The 17,366-nt window shown below is 52.6% G+C and overlaps 1 protein-coding gene across 6 annotated transcripts in view; it reads left to right on the top strand.

Moving 5' to 3' along the window:
* Positions 1 to 1,723: 1,723 nt before the first annotated feature.
* The window catches only part of Ldb3 (LIM domain binding 3), a 55,973-nt gene continuing 40,330 nt past the window's right edge, over positions 1,724 to 17,366 (top strand). For 4 of the 6 annotated variants that reach the window (XM_041662722.1, XM_041662721.1, XM_041662725.1 and 1 more), the window contains exons 1-4: positions 1,724 to 1,797; positions 1,914 to 2,032; positions 11,254 to 11,405; positions 11,870 to 11,945. In XM_041662722.1, the coding sequence (XP_041518656.1) occupies positions 1,940 to 2,032; positions 11,254 to 11,405; positions 11,870 to 11,945 (321 nt within the window). In that variant the 5' untranslated portion in view covers positions 1,724 to 1,797; positions 1,914 to 1,939. Of the gene's footprint in view, positions 1,798 to 1,913; positions 2,033 to 11,253; positions 11,406 to 11,869; positions 11,946 to 13,240; positions 13,609 to 17,366 lie in introns of all 6 variants that reach the window. The other 2 variants (XM_041662720.1, XM_041662723.1) reach the window with 1 other exon arrangement.

The raw sequence follows: 17,366 nt of genomic DNA, 5'->3' as shown, positions 1-17,366 counted from the left end.
TGTGTGGCTGTATCTTCCCCAGCTGGGAAGGAAAGATAGGTCTGGGGGACAAGGATAGAGCTAGGGATATATGGGATAATGCAGAGAATGGGATGGGATGGGATAGGACAAGGATGGGAAGGGAAGGGATATGAATGGGATGAGATGGGATGGGATAGTGCAGAGGATGTGAAGAGATGGGATGGGAATGGGATGGAAAGGGATGGGATGGGATGGGATGGGATGGGATGGGATGGGATGGGTGGGATGGAATGGGAAGGGGAGAGAGACAGAGTTTTAACCTCCTAGCCCATGAAGGTGGAGTTGCATGGAACAAAAAGGAGGTGGTGAGACCAAGGGAAAGAGTACAAGTCCCTCCCTAGCTTCTCCCACTGCTATTTTTGTGACCTTGAACAAACCACCAAGCGACCCTGTAATATCAGCGATCTTATGCATACCACGTACGCCAGGCTGGGTGAGGGGAGCCTGGAGATGTAGCAACTAGGAAATTGCTCACATCCAGGCCTGCATCGAGTCCTCCAGGCGAGTGTCTTTGAGAGGGCCAGCAAGAGACCACACCACAACCTATCTTCCTCAGTTTCCCGAGCTGGGAGCCAGAGTGAACCTCTATCTCCAGACTCCATGAGATCTGAAGAGATCATGAGTCTCTCTTGGTGGAAGGCGGGCTTTTAGGGTATCTTAATGCAAATGTCATGCCAACCGAAGCCCCAAGTGGCCAAGGCCCCCACCCAGGGCACTCTGTCTCTGAGGTGTAGGCTAAGCATGCCACACATGCTTCCTGCCCCTTCTGACTCCGTGTCCTAGCAGCTGAACAAATGGCACTTCTCCCCTACCCGCTGCCATTCCTTCGCAAAGGGCACGGAGCCTGGCGTGCAGCTCTGGCAGCTGTAGCTTTCCATGCTCCTGTCAAGTTTTCCAGGGCACAAATGAGACAGGCGAGCCAGGAATAACTGCCTGGGCCCCAGAGGGTCTACAGGGCTGGGACAACACCAGACCCAGCTTCAGACCTTTTCCCGAGGGGTCAAGCAGCACCCGCTACTCCAGGCCAGGGCTTTGAATGATGTCCATAGCCACCAGGAACCCATTATCAGACATGAGTACCATTTACAGGAGCCCAGGCGCCAATGGAACCTGTGTCCATTCCCTGTGTGACCTTGGAGGATGTGTTTAACTTCTCTGAACCTCAGCTCTTACAGTCCAAGGTAGCGGCCCCTTAGGACCGCCAGGAAATGGTTGTGAAGAGCCCTTTTCTGAACTTGACCGTGTTCAAAGTACTGCCATGACATGGCCATTTTTATGTCTGGTCCTGTAACATCAAAGTGAGCTGGGAGCCAATCAGCAGTCTTCTGAACTGAAGGTTTTGCAGACCTGTGGAGGATAAGCCAAGTCCAAGGCCCCTCAGGGCCCCACAATGGATAAGGTGCAAACTCATGGTCCTTACCAGGAACAACAGACTAACAAAACCCCTACCCAGAGGAGGATCCAGATTAGACCCACTGACTAAAACAAGGGTGTGTGGGCTCCGCAGAGGGCACAAAGGGGGCCAGTCCTCCCTGCCTGCCCCTCAGGGATGGGTGTTCTGGGTGCCTGACACCCCTCCCCAGGGACTATATTAGCCATGTGAGTCATGGTGGACTGGCTGGGAGGCCACAGGCAGGCGGGCCCAGTGTAGGGTTACAGTCCATTTATGGGCGCAGCAAGGGCAGATATGAGTGTCGATGGCATTCACCCCCAGCTATTCTTAGGAGCCTCCCAGGAGCTCTGCACAGCCTGGCCAGGCAGCAAGGGATACAGCAGGCAAGGCCAGGGGTCGGGGTCCTGGGACCAGGAACAAAGATAGGAGCAAAGAAATGGTCTGGAAAGGTGGGGTTCATGCGTGTCCCCTAACCTGACTCTGTACAATTTGTCTGCAGAGGAAGCCGCTGCTGTCAACACCAGAATGTCTTACAGTGTGACTCTGACTGGGCCTGGACCCTGGGGCTTCCGTCTTCAGGGAGGCAAGGACTTCAACATGCCCCTCACTATCTCCCGGGTAAGTGTTAACTGCCCATAGCCTTATTTCCAAAGGGGCAGGGCATTCTTGGAAGGGGGCTCGTTCATGTCCATCTGCCATCAGCCAGTCAGTCTGTCTCCCCCAAGGCTCTTGGAAAGCAAAACCTGCCCTATTTCTGGTCTGAAGCCTAGGACTGGACTGGTCTGATCTTGTCCATAGCTGAATTTGCTTACCCCAGCTTGTTCCCTGGACTTTGCCTGTCTAAGCGAGACATTATGGGCAGATAGCTGGCATTTTGAGCAGAGGGGAAATGCTGATCTTGCAAAGGGGGTGGTCTTGTGAGCAGAGAATGTGGGGCCTTCTTAAGCCCTTCCCTAGCAGGGTAGGCTTGGGGTATTTCCAAGCTTCAAGTCCCTCCCTAAAAGCAGGCAGTTGCTAAGGAGAGAGCATTCTTAGCATAGGGAAGGCAGGTAACAGGTAGGTAGATGGACAGATTGTTTCACCAGCTGCCCTGCTGTCACGATATAAGTCCAGGCTAGACTGGTTGCTGGTCTCTAGTGTCCCCAGACCCAAGACACCAGCCCCTCCTCTCCCTGCCATAGCGGGCCTGGCAGAAACCTTGCATCACCTGTGGCTCTTGGGTTAAACCTGTATTCCTCACTTGAGCCCAGGGATGCCTGTCTTACGGCTTTGCTTGGCTGCGACAATGCCCTCTGGGTCCTGTAGGATGTAGTGAGAAACAGCACCGCCCACGGAAATGGCACCAAGCATCAGGTGGTATGAGGGTGGTTCCATTGTGTCGGAGAAACTGAGGCCCAGAGATAAAAGGTGGACATATTTGAAAGAAAAAGTAGAAGGTCTTTAATTATTGCTGTAGTCCAAGCCCCTAGGCCATAGCTGTTGCTATCTGCTCAGTATTTGTTAAATAAGGCACCCTATAAGTCCTGGTAGATCTGAAGGTCCCATGGCTTAAGGGTTGAGAAGCATACAGGGAACAAGTATAACCTGCTTGGTGGCTGAGCCCCTGGCAGGACTGATCTGGGCTTAAGGGGATGGGTGAGACTCCAGGATGTCATTGTGAAGTTAGAGGCTGGAATCTGGCATGGTTGGATTTCCGTTTCTTCCACAGAGCAGCAGAGGCTAGCCTTGGACCTGGGGCTAGCCCTCCGTGGTAGCTGAGAAGCCTGGAAAGTGCCTGACAGACGGGCAGGGCCCAGTATTGCCACTGAAGTAGTCTTGATCCTCAGACCACCCTTTTTTAAAAATATTTATTTATTTATTATGTATACAATATTCTGTCTGTGTGTATGTCTGCAGGCCAGAAGAAGGCACCAGACCCCATTACAGATGGTTGTGAGCCACCATGTGGTTGCTGGGAATTGAACTCAGGACCTTTGGAAGAGGAGGCAATGCTCTTAACCTCTGAGCCATCTCTCCAGCCCCCTCAGACCACCTTTAAGCTAGACTTTTAGAGTGGCCTTTGGGGAAGGACAAGGTCCCTCCCCTCTCAGCTGCAGATCTGAAGTCTCTGCCCTCCAGACCTACTGCCCTGAAAACCATGGGGCTCTTGTGAAGAGGATACACTAAACCATGTAGATTCTGCTTGACGATGTGGTGACGTCAGGATGAGAGTCCTGTGGTTACCCCCAACCCTGGCTCTGCACAGTGCCCACTCCTGCAGCTGTATGTTTCCTCCCTGTATAAGACAGGGCCTCTCGCATCGTCCTCATGTGCTCTCTGGCTTCCTATGCCTAGGATTGAGCCCAACATCCCCAAGGCTCATTGCTGGTGCTCCCTGCTCCATCTAATGGGAACAAATTCATCTCCAGGATCAGTGGTACCCAGAAAAGGCAATGACCTCACTCAGGACCTATGTACCACCTGGCCCCAGATGGCCAGTGCTTAAATGGGAGCACAGAGGTTTTAAACTAGACAGAAGGAAGAATGTCCTCATTCAAAGAGAGGGCAGTTGGGGTGCACTGGAAGCTAAAGCTAGGGAGACATTTAAACATAGAAGCCAGAGCAATGGGAGATTGGCTCACTTCTGATCCACACCCCAAATCACCTGGAGCAAGGTGGCCCGAGCAATGGTGTTCAGGTATGGCAGTCTTCTGAGAAATACAACTAGTGTGCTACAGATACCATGGGTCTGGCATCCTAGGCTTGGGCATTTCAGGCCCAGTGCTGACTGCGAACACTAGGCCTTCAGCATTTGCTGCCGCGGCTTACCTCCAGACCAGAAACAGTTTGCTCACAGAGACACAAGGCCAGGACTCTGCCCAGCTTCAGCAGTCCCCTGCTCCGGGGACAGTCACTACAACTGTGAGGGGTGATCAGGCAAGAAGTCTGGGGTTACCAACTCGGAGCCCAGCAAACTGAGGCTTGCACGGGATAGAGGTGCCCATGGGTAGCACGCACACATTCTGACACAGCCTAACTTTCATGCCTGCTTCTTTGCCTGTCAGTCTGGGCACTGGTGGAAGCTGGCCTCTCTCAAAAGCAGGTATGTGTTTCTCCCAGGAAGAGCAGCTGCCAACTGCATGCTGGGAGAAAGCTTAGATATCACCTTGCCTACGGCCTCCACACAGACACTATGGTATCAACCTGAGTAGGAGATCCCCAAGACCCTCATTCGGTGAACTTAAGCCTGAGAATCTGCAGAGATGGGATTCAGGAGGGATACCCTAGGGTGGAGGGCAAATGCCTTTATTTATCCTAGACAGGTGCAGAGGCCTGCAACCTGAGCTGGCCTCTCCCCTCCCTTCCCCCACCTTAGCCAATTCTCCAGGAAGCAGAGTTGAGGGAGCAGATCAACAGGCCCAGTCCTTACCAGGGCCCCTGCCTCTGGCCAGATGCTGGAGCTAGGTGTGGTACCTTACCCCTTCATGGCTGTGGCACCCTCCGCCTTAGGAAGGAAGTAAATGTCTTTATTCAATTCTAACACAGCCTCAATGGTCTCGCCTATAAAATGGGACAGTGCTGTCCGTGTGTGTGTGTGTGTGTGTGTGTGTGTGTGTGTGTGTGTGTGTGTATAGTGTGGAAAGGAGGCTGGCTATGAGGCTAGTGTATGAGGGGGCTGTGGGCTGCGACAGGCCTGCCTCCTTACTGGAAGGCCTCTGCTCTCAGGACCTCCATCCTACCTGGCAGGCTCGCCTGGGCCACAGTCCAGAGGCCTTCTGCCTCTCCTCCGGTTTCAGCGTCAGTATTACTGGACTCTCCCAGCTAAGGTGGGGACACTGAGAGCAGAGGACCCTTGGGAAGAGAACAGAGGACAGTCTGAAACTATTCTGGGGGTGGCTATGCTGGCGATTCCTGGAATTCCCAGGCCCCTGGAGCACGGTGTCTTGAGCTGTTCTCGGCAGCGCCTATCAGCGCTGACAGGCCAAGCTGTTTATAGCCCTGTTGAAGGTCAGGCAACCATCTAGCTAGCTACCCAGCAGCGAAGATAAGAAACTGTCCTAGCTGGAGACTGCATTCTTAGAGGCGCATCTCTCCAGATCCTCCTGTGACTCAGACTCACCTCTGACCCCTCGAAGGCCCTGATGGCAGCAGACCAGAGGCCCACTAGGTCCTAGGAGGGGGCCCTTGTAGGTCCCTAAACCAGAACACGAGGCAAGGGCAATTCTATGGGCAGACAGGAAAGGGGGCAGATGCTGAGTGGAGGCTATGAGGACAGCAGATACGAGAAGTATGTAGGCACCAGGGACAGAACAGGGGGAAATCCCCCAGTTGTGACGATCCTCCAGTCCTTACTTCCAGGCTTCCATTCCCAAACACAGCTTCTCCACTCTGCTGGAGCCAGATTCCTACTTTCACGGGAACTACTTTTGGAAGCATAAAGCAGATTTTTCAGGGCTAAGTGCACACAAGAACACTACCAGTTTGTTAGAGAAGCAGAAGAGGAACAGTGTTGGAACCTGGGGAAAGAGAGGAAGACCTGCAAAACACACACACACGGGGGTGTGTGTGTCTGAGTGTGTGAGGGATGGGATGCAGAGGAGTGGGTACTGTGGCACAGAGGGGAAAGAGTTAAAACGAGAACTTCTGGGACAAGCAAAGCAGGGCGTAGCAGAGTCTGGCTTATTTATACGCCAGAGTTGGAATAGAAGCTGAAGCCACTAAGAGACAGAAGTTTCCAGAAAAAGGGCAAGAGCTGGAGCAAGACCCCAGTGGAGGCCAGATGGGAAAAGAGCCATCCTGGCACGTGGTAGTTGAATCCCACAGAGTTAAAATACACTTAGGACTTCAAGGGGAGTCCCTGCCAGACTTCAGAGAAGGGCTGGGAAGGTTCCACTCCTTCAGGGCCTGTTACCTGCCCTTAGCCAGCCCCACCACACCTGGCAAGTCACACAGAGAATGAGGGAAAGGTCTGTGTGATTCTGAATATGGGGAGGGATGTTAGAAAGTTCTGTAGAGCCCGGCGACCCCAGAGAGGCTGCCAGCTGTCTTTTCCACTTCTAGAGAGCTAGCGGGTCAGGAGGTCATGGCATGGGAACTTTCAGACCCTGCATGGCACTTTCTTTCCCTGGAACCCTGGACAGAATCCCTGCAACTCTGCCACACCCTTCTAGGAATAGCAGGCTCGCTCAGGACTAGTCATTGGGGCTGACCCCCTGCCTTCCACCTTCGGTCAACTCTGTCTTGTTTCTCATGGAACCCTGGGGTACAGCCATACTGGTCACATACCTGCTGTCCCCCAGTGTTACCCTTGACTTTTCTGGAGCTTTTAGGGAGGAGGGGGTTGGGACCAGAACTCAAGCCCCTTGAAGTGGAGATTCCACCGAAACCTTCTCAGCTCGGCAGCATCCTTACGTCACACCCTGTTTAATGACGTAATCCTCAGAACGTGTCGGAGAAGAAGGCCTTACCCTGTGCTCTGCACACTCACCGGATTGTGTGACATTTCAAGCAAAGCTGCCTTAAGTTGATTGTCCACACGCTTTCCTCTGTCGCCTTCCTCCTAGGCATGGCAGTGGCCATGACGTCAGCTTCCCTGTGCTGCCTCTGGAGAACGGGTTGCCCCTTGCTAATCAGATGTGTCCTCTTGGTCACAATGCACTCATTTCTCTATTGTCCTTGCCTGGCGGACACATCTGAGAGTCTAGAAATGGAATATTCTGGGCGCAAGGTGGGCAGTGTTTAAGAAGACACCCTGGACTTCAGAGGCTGTTGAAGCAGTTGGCAAGGGAGGGCCCATTGAGTCTTGTCATGACCCATGTGGTATAGGACAGTGCTTCTGGGACCAGTAATGTGGTGTGGGGTTCCCTAGGGTCATAGGCCAGCAACCATGGGCCGAGTGGCTAATTCTGGCCCAGTTCGTCCTTGGTGCCCCACCTTGCGGCCCTTCTAGGCTCTCCTTAGTGTTCAGATCCACAGTGGAACGTGATTGTTGGCTTCGAACAATGGAAAAACTAGGTAGAAATGAAACACCCATCCAGAGAGGACTTTAAATGCTCAAAAAGGTATACAAAGACCTTTTATTTTGGAAGAAAATATCTCCAGGAATGTGTGTGCTCTGAGTCTTTTCTGAGAGGAAGTTAACAGAGAAAGGAGGCTGTAAAGTTAGAGGAGAGATTTGCTGAAACTAAACCTTTTCATGAGCCCTGGGCTCTAGGCAATGGTCCGACAGTGCGGGTCCCCTCCCCCAGCCTGCTGGGGCTGCTCCTGTGCTGGAGGGAAGGGATCTGATGGTCCTTGGCTGTCTTTAGCATCCCTGCCTCCATCTGGCCTTCTTCTCTAAGGACACTGGAGCAGAAAAGAACATCTCCGTATATGTGACTACCCCACCCCCACTCGAGGGACTCTGGGCCCTGCTTAGGGCAGCCAAAGGCCAGGGCAGCTGAGCCCTGATGGGCAGGCACAGATGCAGGGAGAGCGACGCCAGGGACAGGGGGATCCAGCTTGGTGGCTCCCTCTGGAATGTTTGGCTACTGACCAGGCCCCTGGAACAAGGATTACCCCCCAGCCCACGCCTGAGGATATCAGGGCCAGGCACAGGGAAGGATAAGTACAAGTTGGCCATGCCCTAGGGAGAAATATGTCACCAGGCAGCTCTAAAGATATGGCATTCCTGATGGCCTGCAGCTGGCACTGGCTGATCAGGCCCAGCCTCCCTTGGATGTCATTCTGTTGCCCTTGCTTATACTTTCATCGTGATCTGAGCACTGTTGGCAGCGTCCCTTCTGGCTTTGAAGCTCAGCCCTTCTGTGTGGGATTGGTAGCTGCTCCTCTGTACCCTACCCCCCAAGCTATTTGCTGCCTGGAACAAGTCCTCCTCTATAGATAGTTAGAAGCATTGGGGGAATCCTTCTGTAGATATGTTCTGCGATGGAAAGAGGGCATTTTAGGGGACGACATACCACAGAGCAGCTTTACTAGGAGATATCTTTCCCTGGGGATGTCCTGCCACAGGGTAGCCAGTTCTGGGATGCGGGCAGTCCACTAGGAGAGCAGGGCACTGGAAACTTTACCCTGGGTGTCTCCATGTCTTTGAAGGGCTCCTACAGATGGCTTGACAGAAGGAGAGTGGAGAAAGTGATGTGGGATAAAGAGGAAGTGGGGATGTTATGGCTGGCCAGTGACGATGAGAACTGGGAGTTCACATTTTTTTCATCTTAAAGATTACTATAGTGAATTGTTAGAGATAGCACAGCCTTGCATAGAAAGGAAGGAGGACGGGTGTACTTTCTGCATAGCAGCAAGAGGCCTCTTGTCTAGAAAAATATCTTGGTTTTTCCCTTGTTCTCTCTCTCTTTCCCTCTCCTCTCTCTCTCTCTCTCCTTTCTCTCTCTCTCCCCCAACCCTGTGTGTGTGTAGACTAGAAGAAAACTTGGGTATTGTACCTCAGAAGTCGTTCACCTTGGTTTTTGAGACTGGGTCTCTCGTTGGCCTGGGGCTCGCCTACTCAGATAGGCTGGCTGGTCATCAAGTCCTGGGGAAGTCTCTGTCTTCCCAGAACTGGGATTACAAGCGTACACTGACACCTGTTTTTTGGTTGTGTGTCAGGGCTCGAACTCGGGTCGTTATGCTTACGCAGCGAACACTGAACAGCCTGAGCCACCTCCCCTGCCTCTCTCAGTACTTTTCACCTCTGCATTTAAGACAGCAACATGGACTCCCTGTGGTGATGGGATAGGAGATAAGGATGCTTCTACGATGCCCCTCTGGCATCTGGAGAGTGGGCTTTGCAAATCAGATGTGCTCACTTGGCCATCGTAGTTCTTGCCTGGCAATTTGAGGTCCAGAAGGGGAATGTTCTGGGCACAAGGTGGGCAGAGTTTGAGAAGACACCTGGAGTTTGGTGTGGTGGCGCACGCCTTTAATCCCAGCACTTGGGAGGCAGAGGCACGTGGATCTTGATGAGTTTGAGGCTAGCCTGGTCTACGATGTGAGTTTCAGGACAGTTGAGATTTTACAGAGAAATCCTGTCCCAGGGAGAAAAAAGAAAGAAAGAAGACACCAGGAACATCAAAAGTTTTTGAGCAGCAGTTGGCGAGGGAGGGCCCTTTCGGTGTTGTGGTCATGACCCCCAGGATGTAGGACCAGCTCTGGGACCAGTAGCATGATTACAACAAAATGGTTTATTTTCTGGGCACAGTGACTGCAGGGCACCTTGATTTGTACACAGTTCCCTTTAAGGAACCTGGCAGGAGGCTTCCATCTATGCTCAGAGCTTGATCAGAGACCCACACAGGCTTGGCACACAGAACACAGGACTGTCCCTCAGGTCATCTGTGATTGCCTTCTAGGATGGTTTCCAGACCTTAACCCAAATCCAGATGCTGATAGTATTAATAGCTAGTCTTACTCCCGCATCATAGCCAGGAAGGTGGGTAGGATGTCACCAGAGATGCCGAGAGAACTAGCAGGTAGGCACGTCAGAGGACAAAGCTCAGAGATCCAGCCATCTGAGCAATGGAGGGGGTGCTCAGAGCCTCCTCTTTCCTGTGATGTCATTGATGATAAGGCCTGTGTCACATCCACATGGCATCATAGAGGGACTTCCTACTGTCACAGGATCAGCTCCTAAAATAAATTTATGCATAAGTACCACACACTAACAGATAGTTCCACCCTACTTGCCTTCTCAATCAGTAACCATTTATAATGGAAAAAAATGAACAGGTTCATGTGATATTCGCAGGGACTGAGACATTCCATTGGGAGTCATAGAAACTGAGGCTAATCTCCTATAGTAACATCTCATGAGCTATGCTTCAGAGTAGGGCTGCTAATGTTCCTATGGCCATTCCATTAAACCACTATAAATTCTGTCACTGGACCTTCTGGAAGTTTACATCTCAGATGATATTACTGTGGAAGGGTCACCACAGAACTCAAAGTACTGCAACTAAAGGGCCGCCACACAAAATTTGGTATCAAGTATGATGCCCGCAAAAGTTCAGTGTGAGCCACCATAGCTTCCCAAGTAATAGAGGGTGTAACTTTCCCAACATCCCGTGAAGTGTCTTCAGATTGGAGCCTCAATGGCATCCTGTGTGGTCAAAGATGGAGTCTCTAGGCAAATATTTTTGGTGGACAGTGGGGCACAGGAATTAGGAACTAGCTTCATAATTATGTTTTTCCTTCCAGAGGTATGCAGATAGCCAAAGAGCCATAAGCCTGCCACACTTCACTGCCTGCCCGGTTCTCACCCAAACAGGGCTGAAGGCTCTGATGGTTTTCTGTACACCTGTCCCCAGTTAGCATAAAGCACCTGGTGCTTGGATGCTTTTTGAGGGGGCATTTATGCTGTACTTTGGTCTGACAGTGACTGGGGGCAGGGAGGTGCTAAGTCTTACCCTCATCTCTATGGCTTTGCGGGGTGCAGGGCTAATAGGTTAATTGGTATACTTCCCAACCATCAATGGCTTAGCGCAGAGGTAATGCAATTCCTCATTTAGAAACCCTGACGTACCATCTCTGCTCCTGGTAGCGACTCTGGGGTCCAGGCCCCTTCCTGTCAGCCACTTGGCTGTACTCCTCTTGAGCATGTCAGTCAACAAGCACCATGCAGGATTCTATGATGGTTGCTGGGGAAAGACCTGGCGGTGGTATGTGTTCCTTCCACCAATATTCCACCGGTCAAAGCTGGTCCCTTGGTGGCTGTCAAAAAGTCCTAGTGGTGGCTATGTGGGGAAGAGGAAGCAGTCTTGGTGAGCAGCCAGTGCCAGCCATTGGGAATCAATGGCAGGATGGGTATCAGTTGGATACTACAGGCGATCCTTCCCTGACTCCCCTTCTTCTGCTGTTTTAACCAGATCACTCCCGGCAGCAAGGCGGCCCAGTCCCAGCTCAGCCAAGGCGACCTTGTGGTGGCCATTGATGGCGTCAACACGGACACCATGACCCACCTGGAGGCCCAGAACAAGATCAAATCCGCCAGTTACAACCTGAGCCTCACCCTGCAGAAGTAGGTGGAAGCCCTCCAGAGGAGGGGATGCAGCTTTGGTGTGGGCATGTGATGGGGACGAAAGAGAGATCGTCTTCAGCATTTGCGCGGTCTAGCCCTGCATGGCAGAATCCTATGGGAAGGAGGGGCTGAAGTGACGGTCAAGCTGTTGTTGCCTCCCTTTACGGAAGTGCTGAGTCAGGGAGCATGGCCACAGTGCCACAGGTACAGGGAGGACTGAGCCCGGAAGGCCTGTGTCCTCCATCCTCAGGAAGCCCTACCCTCATCCCATGCAGAAGAGGCCGGTGCGTGCTGACAAGAATATTCCCGGGGCTATGAGTCCTTACCCTGCTCAAGCCCAGGACCTCCCTTAGGCTTGACATGTACTCAGGCACTGTGACTCGACTGTCCAGCTCTAGGTCTCCCCCAGGAGCTCTTGACCAGGTGCAAATGTCCTCACTGGGTCTCGTTTCTGGTTTCTCTAGGTCCAAGCGTCCTATTGCCATCTCCACAACGGCACCTCCTATCCAGTCCCCGCTGCCAGTGATTCCTCACCAGAAGGTAGGTGCTCGGCCATGGTTCCTGAAGTGTAACCTTGCCTGCCTGCCCTTGGCGCTGTCGACCCTCCTGAGAAGTGTTTGAGCCCCCTCGACACATCAAGTGTGGAGATGCCTACCTGGGCCCAAGATACCATCCCAGGTCCAGCAGCCATTCTGAGAAGAAACCGGTTTGGAAAACAATGTGCTTGAGAAGAGGGCCAGCATTCTAGCTAAACAGCAGACACGTGTCTGTCTCGAGGGCTCTGACCCTCACTGTCTGGGGACAGAGACTCAAGTTGCTGTTAGAGGGGCCCCAGCTTGAGCCAGTCACTCTAGGAGGCACCCCAGGTGTGAAGAGACCTTACCAGCCCTCAGGGTTTCTCCTGCGCACAGATTCTTCCGGTTGCTAAGTGTCTATCCATCCCTCACAGCTACAGACCCCTCTGTACATTAGGAAAGCTGGTTATAATCTCAGAGGCCAGCACAGAAGTGGAGGGGCCGCAAAGCCCTGGCCCCAGATCTGACCACTAGATCCAGAGTCCTTTCCAAACCCTCTTTAAAGTATCTGAACCCTGTGGGCCCAAGGGCCCAAAGTAAACTTGGGAAGGCTGGTCCAAGGGCCCAACCTAAACTTGGGAAGATTGGTCCAAGGGCCCCATCTAAACGTGGGAAGGCCTACCCATAGCTCCTACACCCAGGTAGACTGACTCCAGTCTTTCTGATGGGAAGACTGGACAGCAGATGAGATAGGAAGAAGAGGTTCACGGTAGTGGTGGAGGGGGATCATGGACTGGGGAGCTGGACAGAGAGCTGCTGGGAGAAACTGCTAGGGTAGACAAAGATGGTCGAATAGCCCAGTTGCTTCCTTAGGTTCCCCTCTGTACCTCCACCCCAAAAGTCAGTCAGCCCTGGCTATGAAGGGTCAGTGAATCAGGAGGCTTGTCTGTACTCACAGGGTACCCATTCAAAGGGAAAGGGGGCCAATAGACAGGAGAGTGGTACCTTACTCTCTCTTGAGCCCCACATCCTCAGGGGCAGACTTGGCTTTCTGCGAGGGACTTTGCATTCTGTTCAGACGGATGCCAGCCTCCAGACCAGGACCCCCAGGCTTCCCTCCTCCCCTCCTCTTGCAAAGGGCCTTTCTTTCCAGTGCTCCGTCTAGATGCTTCACGCAGCAGGCAGCAGGTCACAGGCTGTGGGAGGTGGGTGACAGGTGCTCACCCTAACATGTCTGTTTCAGATGCACACAGAAGCACAGCCATGTGTGGCCTCTAACCGCTATCTTCTCTCTCCCTGCATGGTGCTGCCCTATGCCAGGACCCTGCTCTGGACACGAACGGCAGCCTGGCGACTCCCAGCCCCAGCCCTGAGGCGAGGGCCAGCCCAGGCAACCTGGGCACCCTGGATTTCGGGGACACCTTTAGCTCCTCCTTCTCCCAGACCTCTGTCTGCACCCCACACATGGAGGCCCCGGAATCTGTCCTTTTTCAGGGCAGCCCAATGGCCAAAGCCAGCCCAGAGGGTGTACAGGGCTCAGTCAGCCCCAAAGTTCTTCCAGGCCCTAGCCATCCGAGGCAATATAACAACCCCATTGGCCTGTACTCAGCAGAGACACTGAGGGAGATGGCTCAGATGTATCAGATGGGCCTCCGAGGGAAGGCCTCAGGTGCTGGACTTCTTGGAGGGTAGGTAAAGGGCATCCTGCTGTCTGGTATGGAGGCACTTGGGTTATCGGTGCTCACTACAACAGTCTGGTCAGGTGGTCAGGGGGAGGATAGGCCTCAACACAGGCAGCCTCGCACCCATGAGGTAGAACCAGCCAAGATCAACACCAGCAGGGATCCTACTGATGTTTGTTGTCAGCCAGGCATATTGCCGCTGCCAGGCATATCGCCGCTGCCAGGAAAACCACTCTGGAGTGACGTGTCAGGTTTTTGCAGAAATAGAAACTGAGGCTCAGAAAAGGTTAAGTTGCATGCAGGAGACTCTAACTGCCCAGATAGTCACCCCAGGCAACACCCCATCCCATGAGACGAAAATACCTACTGCCTTTGGGAACTAAAGTTCTGAAAGAGAGACTAGTCCCCACACCCCTGGGTGTCTATGGCAGAAACAGGGAAGCGTTGGAGATAAGAAAGAAAGTTCTCAGCTGGGTGGTGGTGGTTCACACCTTTAATTCCAGCACTCAGGAGGTAGAGGCAGGCAGATCTCTGAGTTGGAGGCCAGCCTGGTCTACCGAGTGAGTTTCAGGACAGCCAGGACTACACAGAGAGACCCTGTCTCAAAAAAAAAAAGGCGGAGGGGGGAGGAGAAAGCAATTTCTCTAATGATGAGGGTGGTCTAGGAAGGCTACGCGAAGGAAGCAGAGCTGGACGTACCCATGGAGAGACTTGCAAGACTGACCCAGGCTAGGGTGGACAACAAGGAAGCAGACCTCTGAGAAGAAAGAGATTATGGGAAACAACCCGCTCGGGTCCCCACAGTTTAGCTAGTAAGACTTCATGGGAGCAGGAGTTGAAGGAACATGGAGCCAAGTCACTGGGAGGATAGAAAGGAGGGATCCATGTGTGAACTTGTATCAGCTGCCAGGCTCTCTCCCCTCCTGTCTCACAGTGGCTACGCCACTATCCTGTGCAATGAATGTACTCATCTTTAGGTGCTAAAGGCACAGCCGGCTGAGTTAAGGCATTCACTGTGGGCCAGTGTCTTGGTGAGAGAAATCTCGTGGTTGTCTGCAGTTAACAGGAGGATAAAGAAGGGCATTTGTCACACACTGCACGTACTCATGGCCTAAACTCTCCTGGCTGACAGGTGCGCCATCAGCGTGACCCCAGCCACGCCCTCCTTTGCTCGTCTGTGTCTACTAGACCAAAATGCTCTGGTTTCTCAACTTCCCCAGCTCCTTCTGGAATCTGAGCAAGGCCAGTCTCTAGTACACCATTGCTTCCCCAAGCCAAGACTTTCCCAGTAAGAAAGCAGAAAATTATAGAAAGGCAGAATAAAGATGGCCTCCTTTTCCTTCTCTGATGGGTAGGTCTTCCTGGTCCCTTCTGGACCCACCCCAGGCAAGAAAGTTGCCTTCTGGTTGACTAGGATCCCCAGAAAGCCCACTGATAGTTGTGGCAATGTCTCCCTGGCTGAGCTGACTCTGAGTTGGGAACTGGCTCTTTTTTATTAATTAATTTACTTTATGTGTATGGGTGTTTCACCTGCATGCATATCTAAGAGACTGACTGATCCTCTAGGACTGGAGTTTCAGATTGTTGTGGGCTGCCAGGTAGGTGCTGGGTATTGAACCAAAATCCTCTGGAAGAGCAGTCAGTGCTCTTAACTGCTGAGCCATCTCTCCAGCCCCGTAGGAACATCAGAAGTGGACATTGATTTCCTTCATCTTAACAAGTCAGATATAGAGTGAAATTGACCCCAGGTCACACAGTCAGTAAGAGACAGACAGAACTAGTGGTCTACCTGATTCCATCTTGATTTGAGATGGAACCAGGAAAGCTAAGCGGTCAGGAGCCCTGTCCCTGTCCCCTGGACTCCCAGGTGCCAGTCCTTTGATGCAGATGCTGTCCAGAACCTACTCGGCAAATGTAGAAATTATCACTTGATAATTGGAGAAGTGGGAGCCAACAGCGTCTTCAGTGGGAAAGTGGACCAGAGGAGGAAGTGACGTTGGTAATTCATTCAAAGTAAAGGCTGCTACAGTGTTGCAGTGTGGGCAGAAAGAGCTGGGACCTCTGCTGCCCTGAGGCTCCCACTTTGCTAAGTGTCTCACTGCTTGAAAGCAACAAATGGGCAGTTCTCCGTGCCCATCTTCTGTATACGTCCTGTGCTGAAGGCTTAGACTCGGGGGACAACTCCTTGGCTTTACCCATTCACAAGGGGGAAACTCTCACTTCCTTCTTTTTTATACTTTATTTTATTTTTACGCGTGAGGGTTTTTGTCTGTCTGTCTGTATGTCTGTGCACCACCAGAAGAAGGTGTCAGATACCTAGCATTGGAGTTACAGATGGTCGTCAGCTGCCACTCGGGTGCTGAAAATTGAACCTGGGACCTCTGGAAGATTAGCCGCAGCTAATTATCCCTGAAATCGTCTCCTCCAGTGCCCCCACTTCCTTCTTATGAATTGAACTGAGATAGTGAAACTTGTCCAGAGTCGTAATGTTGAGAAGAGTCAAGGTTAGGAATTGACCCCTGTTCTGTCACGCTCCAAAAGGAAGCCCCTTCCCTACTCTCCTCTGAGCACTTTGTGGCGTGATTCTTGACAACTGGATCTCTGGGGAGACATGGAGGGGGACCAGTGGAAAACAAGGACAGAAAGGCCTGAACAACCCGCAGGCTCCACTCCTCACCTGAAAGGCAGAGCAAGGGCCCCAAGCAGGCTCTGTATCCCTGGTGCCTCCTCCTGGGGCCTGAGTCCTGGCTCCTCTCTGAGCAGTGTGTGCTGCAGGCATCCAAGTATTGGGATGGAGCAAGAACTTAGCAGGGGGTATTAGTGCCAAAGAAGGAGTTGGCTGCTGCTCAGGGCAGAAGCAACCCCCACCCAGTCAGATCAACGCTGCCCTCTGCAGGGGACACTGGGCTAGCTGGTCATCACCAGAGCTGACCCTGCAGTTGTCAGGATTGGCCAAACATGGCAAAGACATGGCAAAGCCAAGCTGGCCTTTTCCTAATATAGATGCACTTGTGGCTATTTTGGAACCTGGGAGGACAGAAGGAATTTTATCAGCTCGGGGACAGTAAGGGACCTGGGCCTGAGCAGATAACACCATGGACTCTCTGGGGTGGGAAGTTCTTGGCTTCCCAGAGCCCTGGTTGTGGGGTGACCAGGGTCAGGCTATCTGGGGTTAAGGGTCCCTCTTTTAGAGTTTGTAGTGGACAGATCTAGGGAAGCAGATGTGTATGGAGACAATGTCACCCCCTCCCCACTCTCTCATCATTAGTGTCAGACAGGGCCACAAGGTCTGCTACCACAAGCAGTCTACATTTACAAAAAGCATCATACTCAGAATGCTTCCCCAAAGGAACTCATATTTCTAAAGGCTCATTGTCCTAGCGGAGTGAGGACAGGGTCCCTCTGTGCTGTCTATGCTAGGTGGCCCCTGCTGGGGGCTTTCCTGCACAAGCCTTGGACATGATCTTCTTTTGGGCCTCCTCCTGCCTCACTGCTGGCCCACAAGGCCTTTGGAGCAGTCACTGGGGACTGCATCAACCTCCTACTCCCTGTACCACGAGGAGTGACCAGGGATGCCTGTCTGTCCTTGGGAGAGAGACTAGGGCCCAGGGGCCATGGGTAACCCTGCTGCACATACAACAGCCCTGCAATGCCTCCTTGGGGCATGAATGCCCACGTTGCCCCATGAACAGAGCTACGTTGTGGCTTTTCATATTTTGGGGCACCTTGCCAGAAGGAACTGGGAGCCTCCAGCCTTCTTGAAG

Source organism: Microtus oregoni, unplaced genomic scaffold (assembly GCF_018167655.1).
Source record: "Microtus oregoni isolate MIOR12 unplaced genomic scaffold, Mior012 000013F_ref0000133, whole genome shotgun sequence".
NCBI classification, from domain to species: Eukaryota; Metazoa; Chordata; class Mammalia; order Rodentia; family Cricetidae; genus Microtus; species Microtus oregoni.
This window is presented reverse-complemented; position numbering and strand designations above follow the sequence as displayed.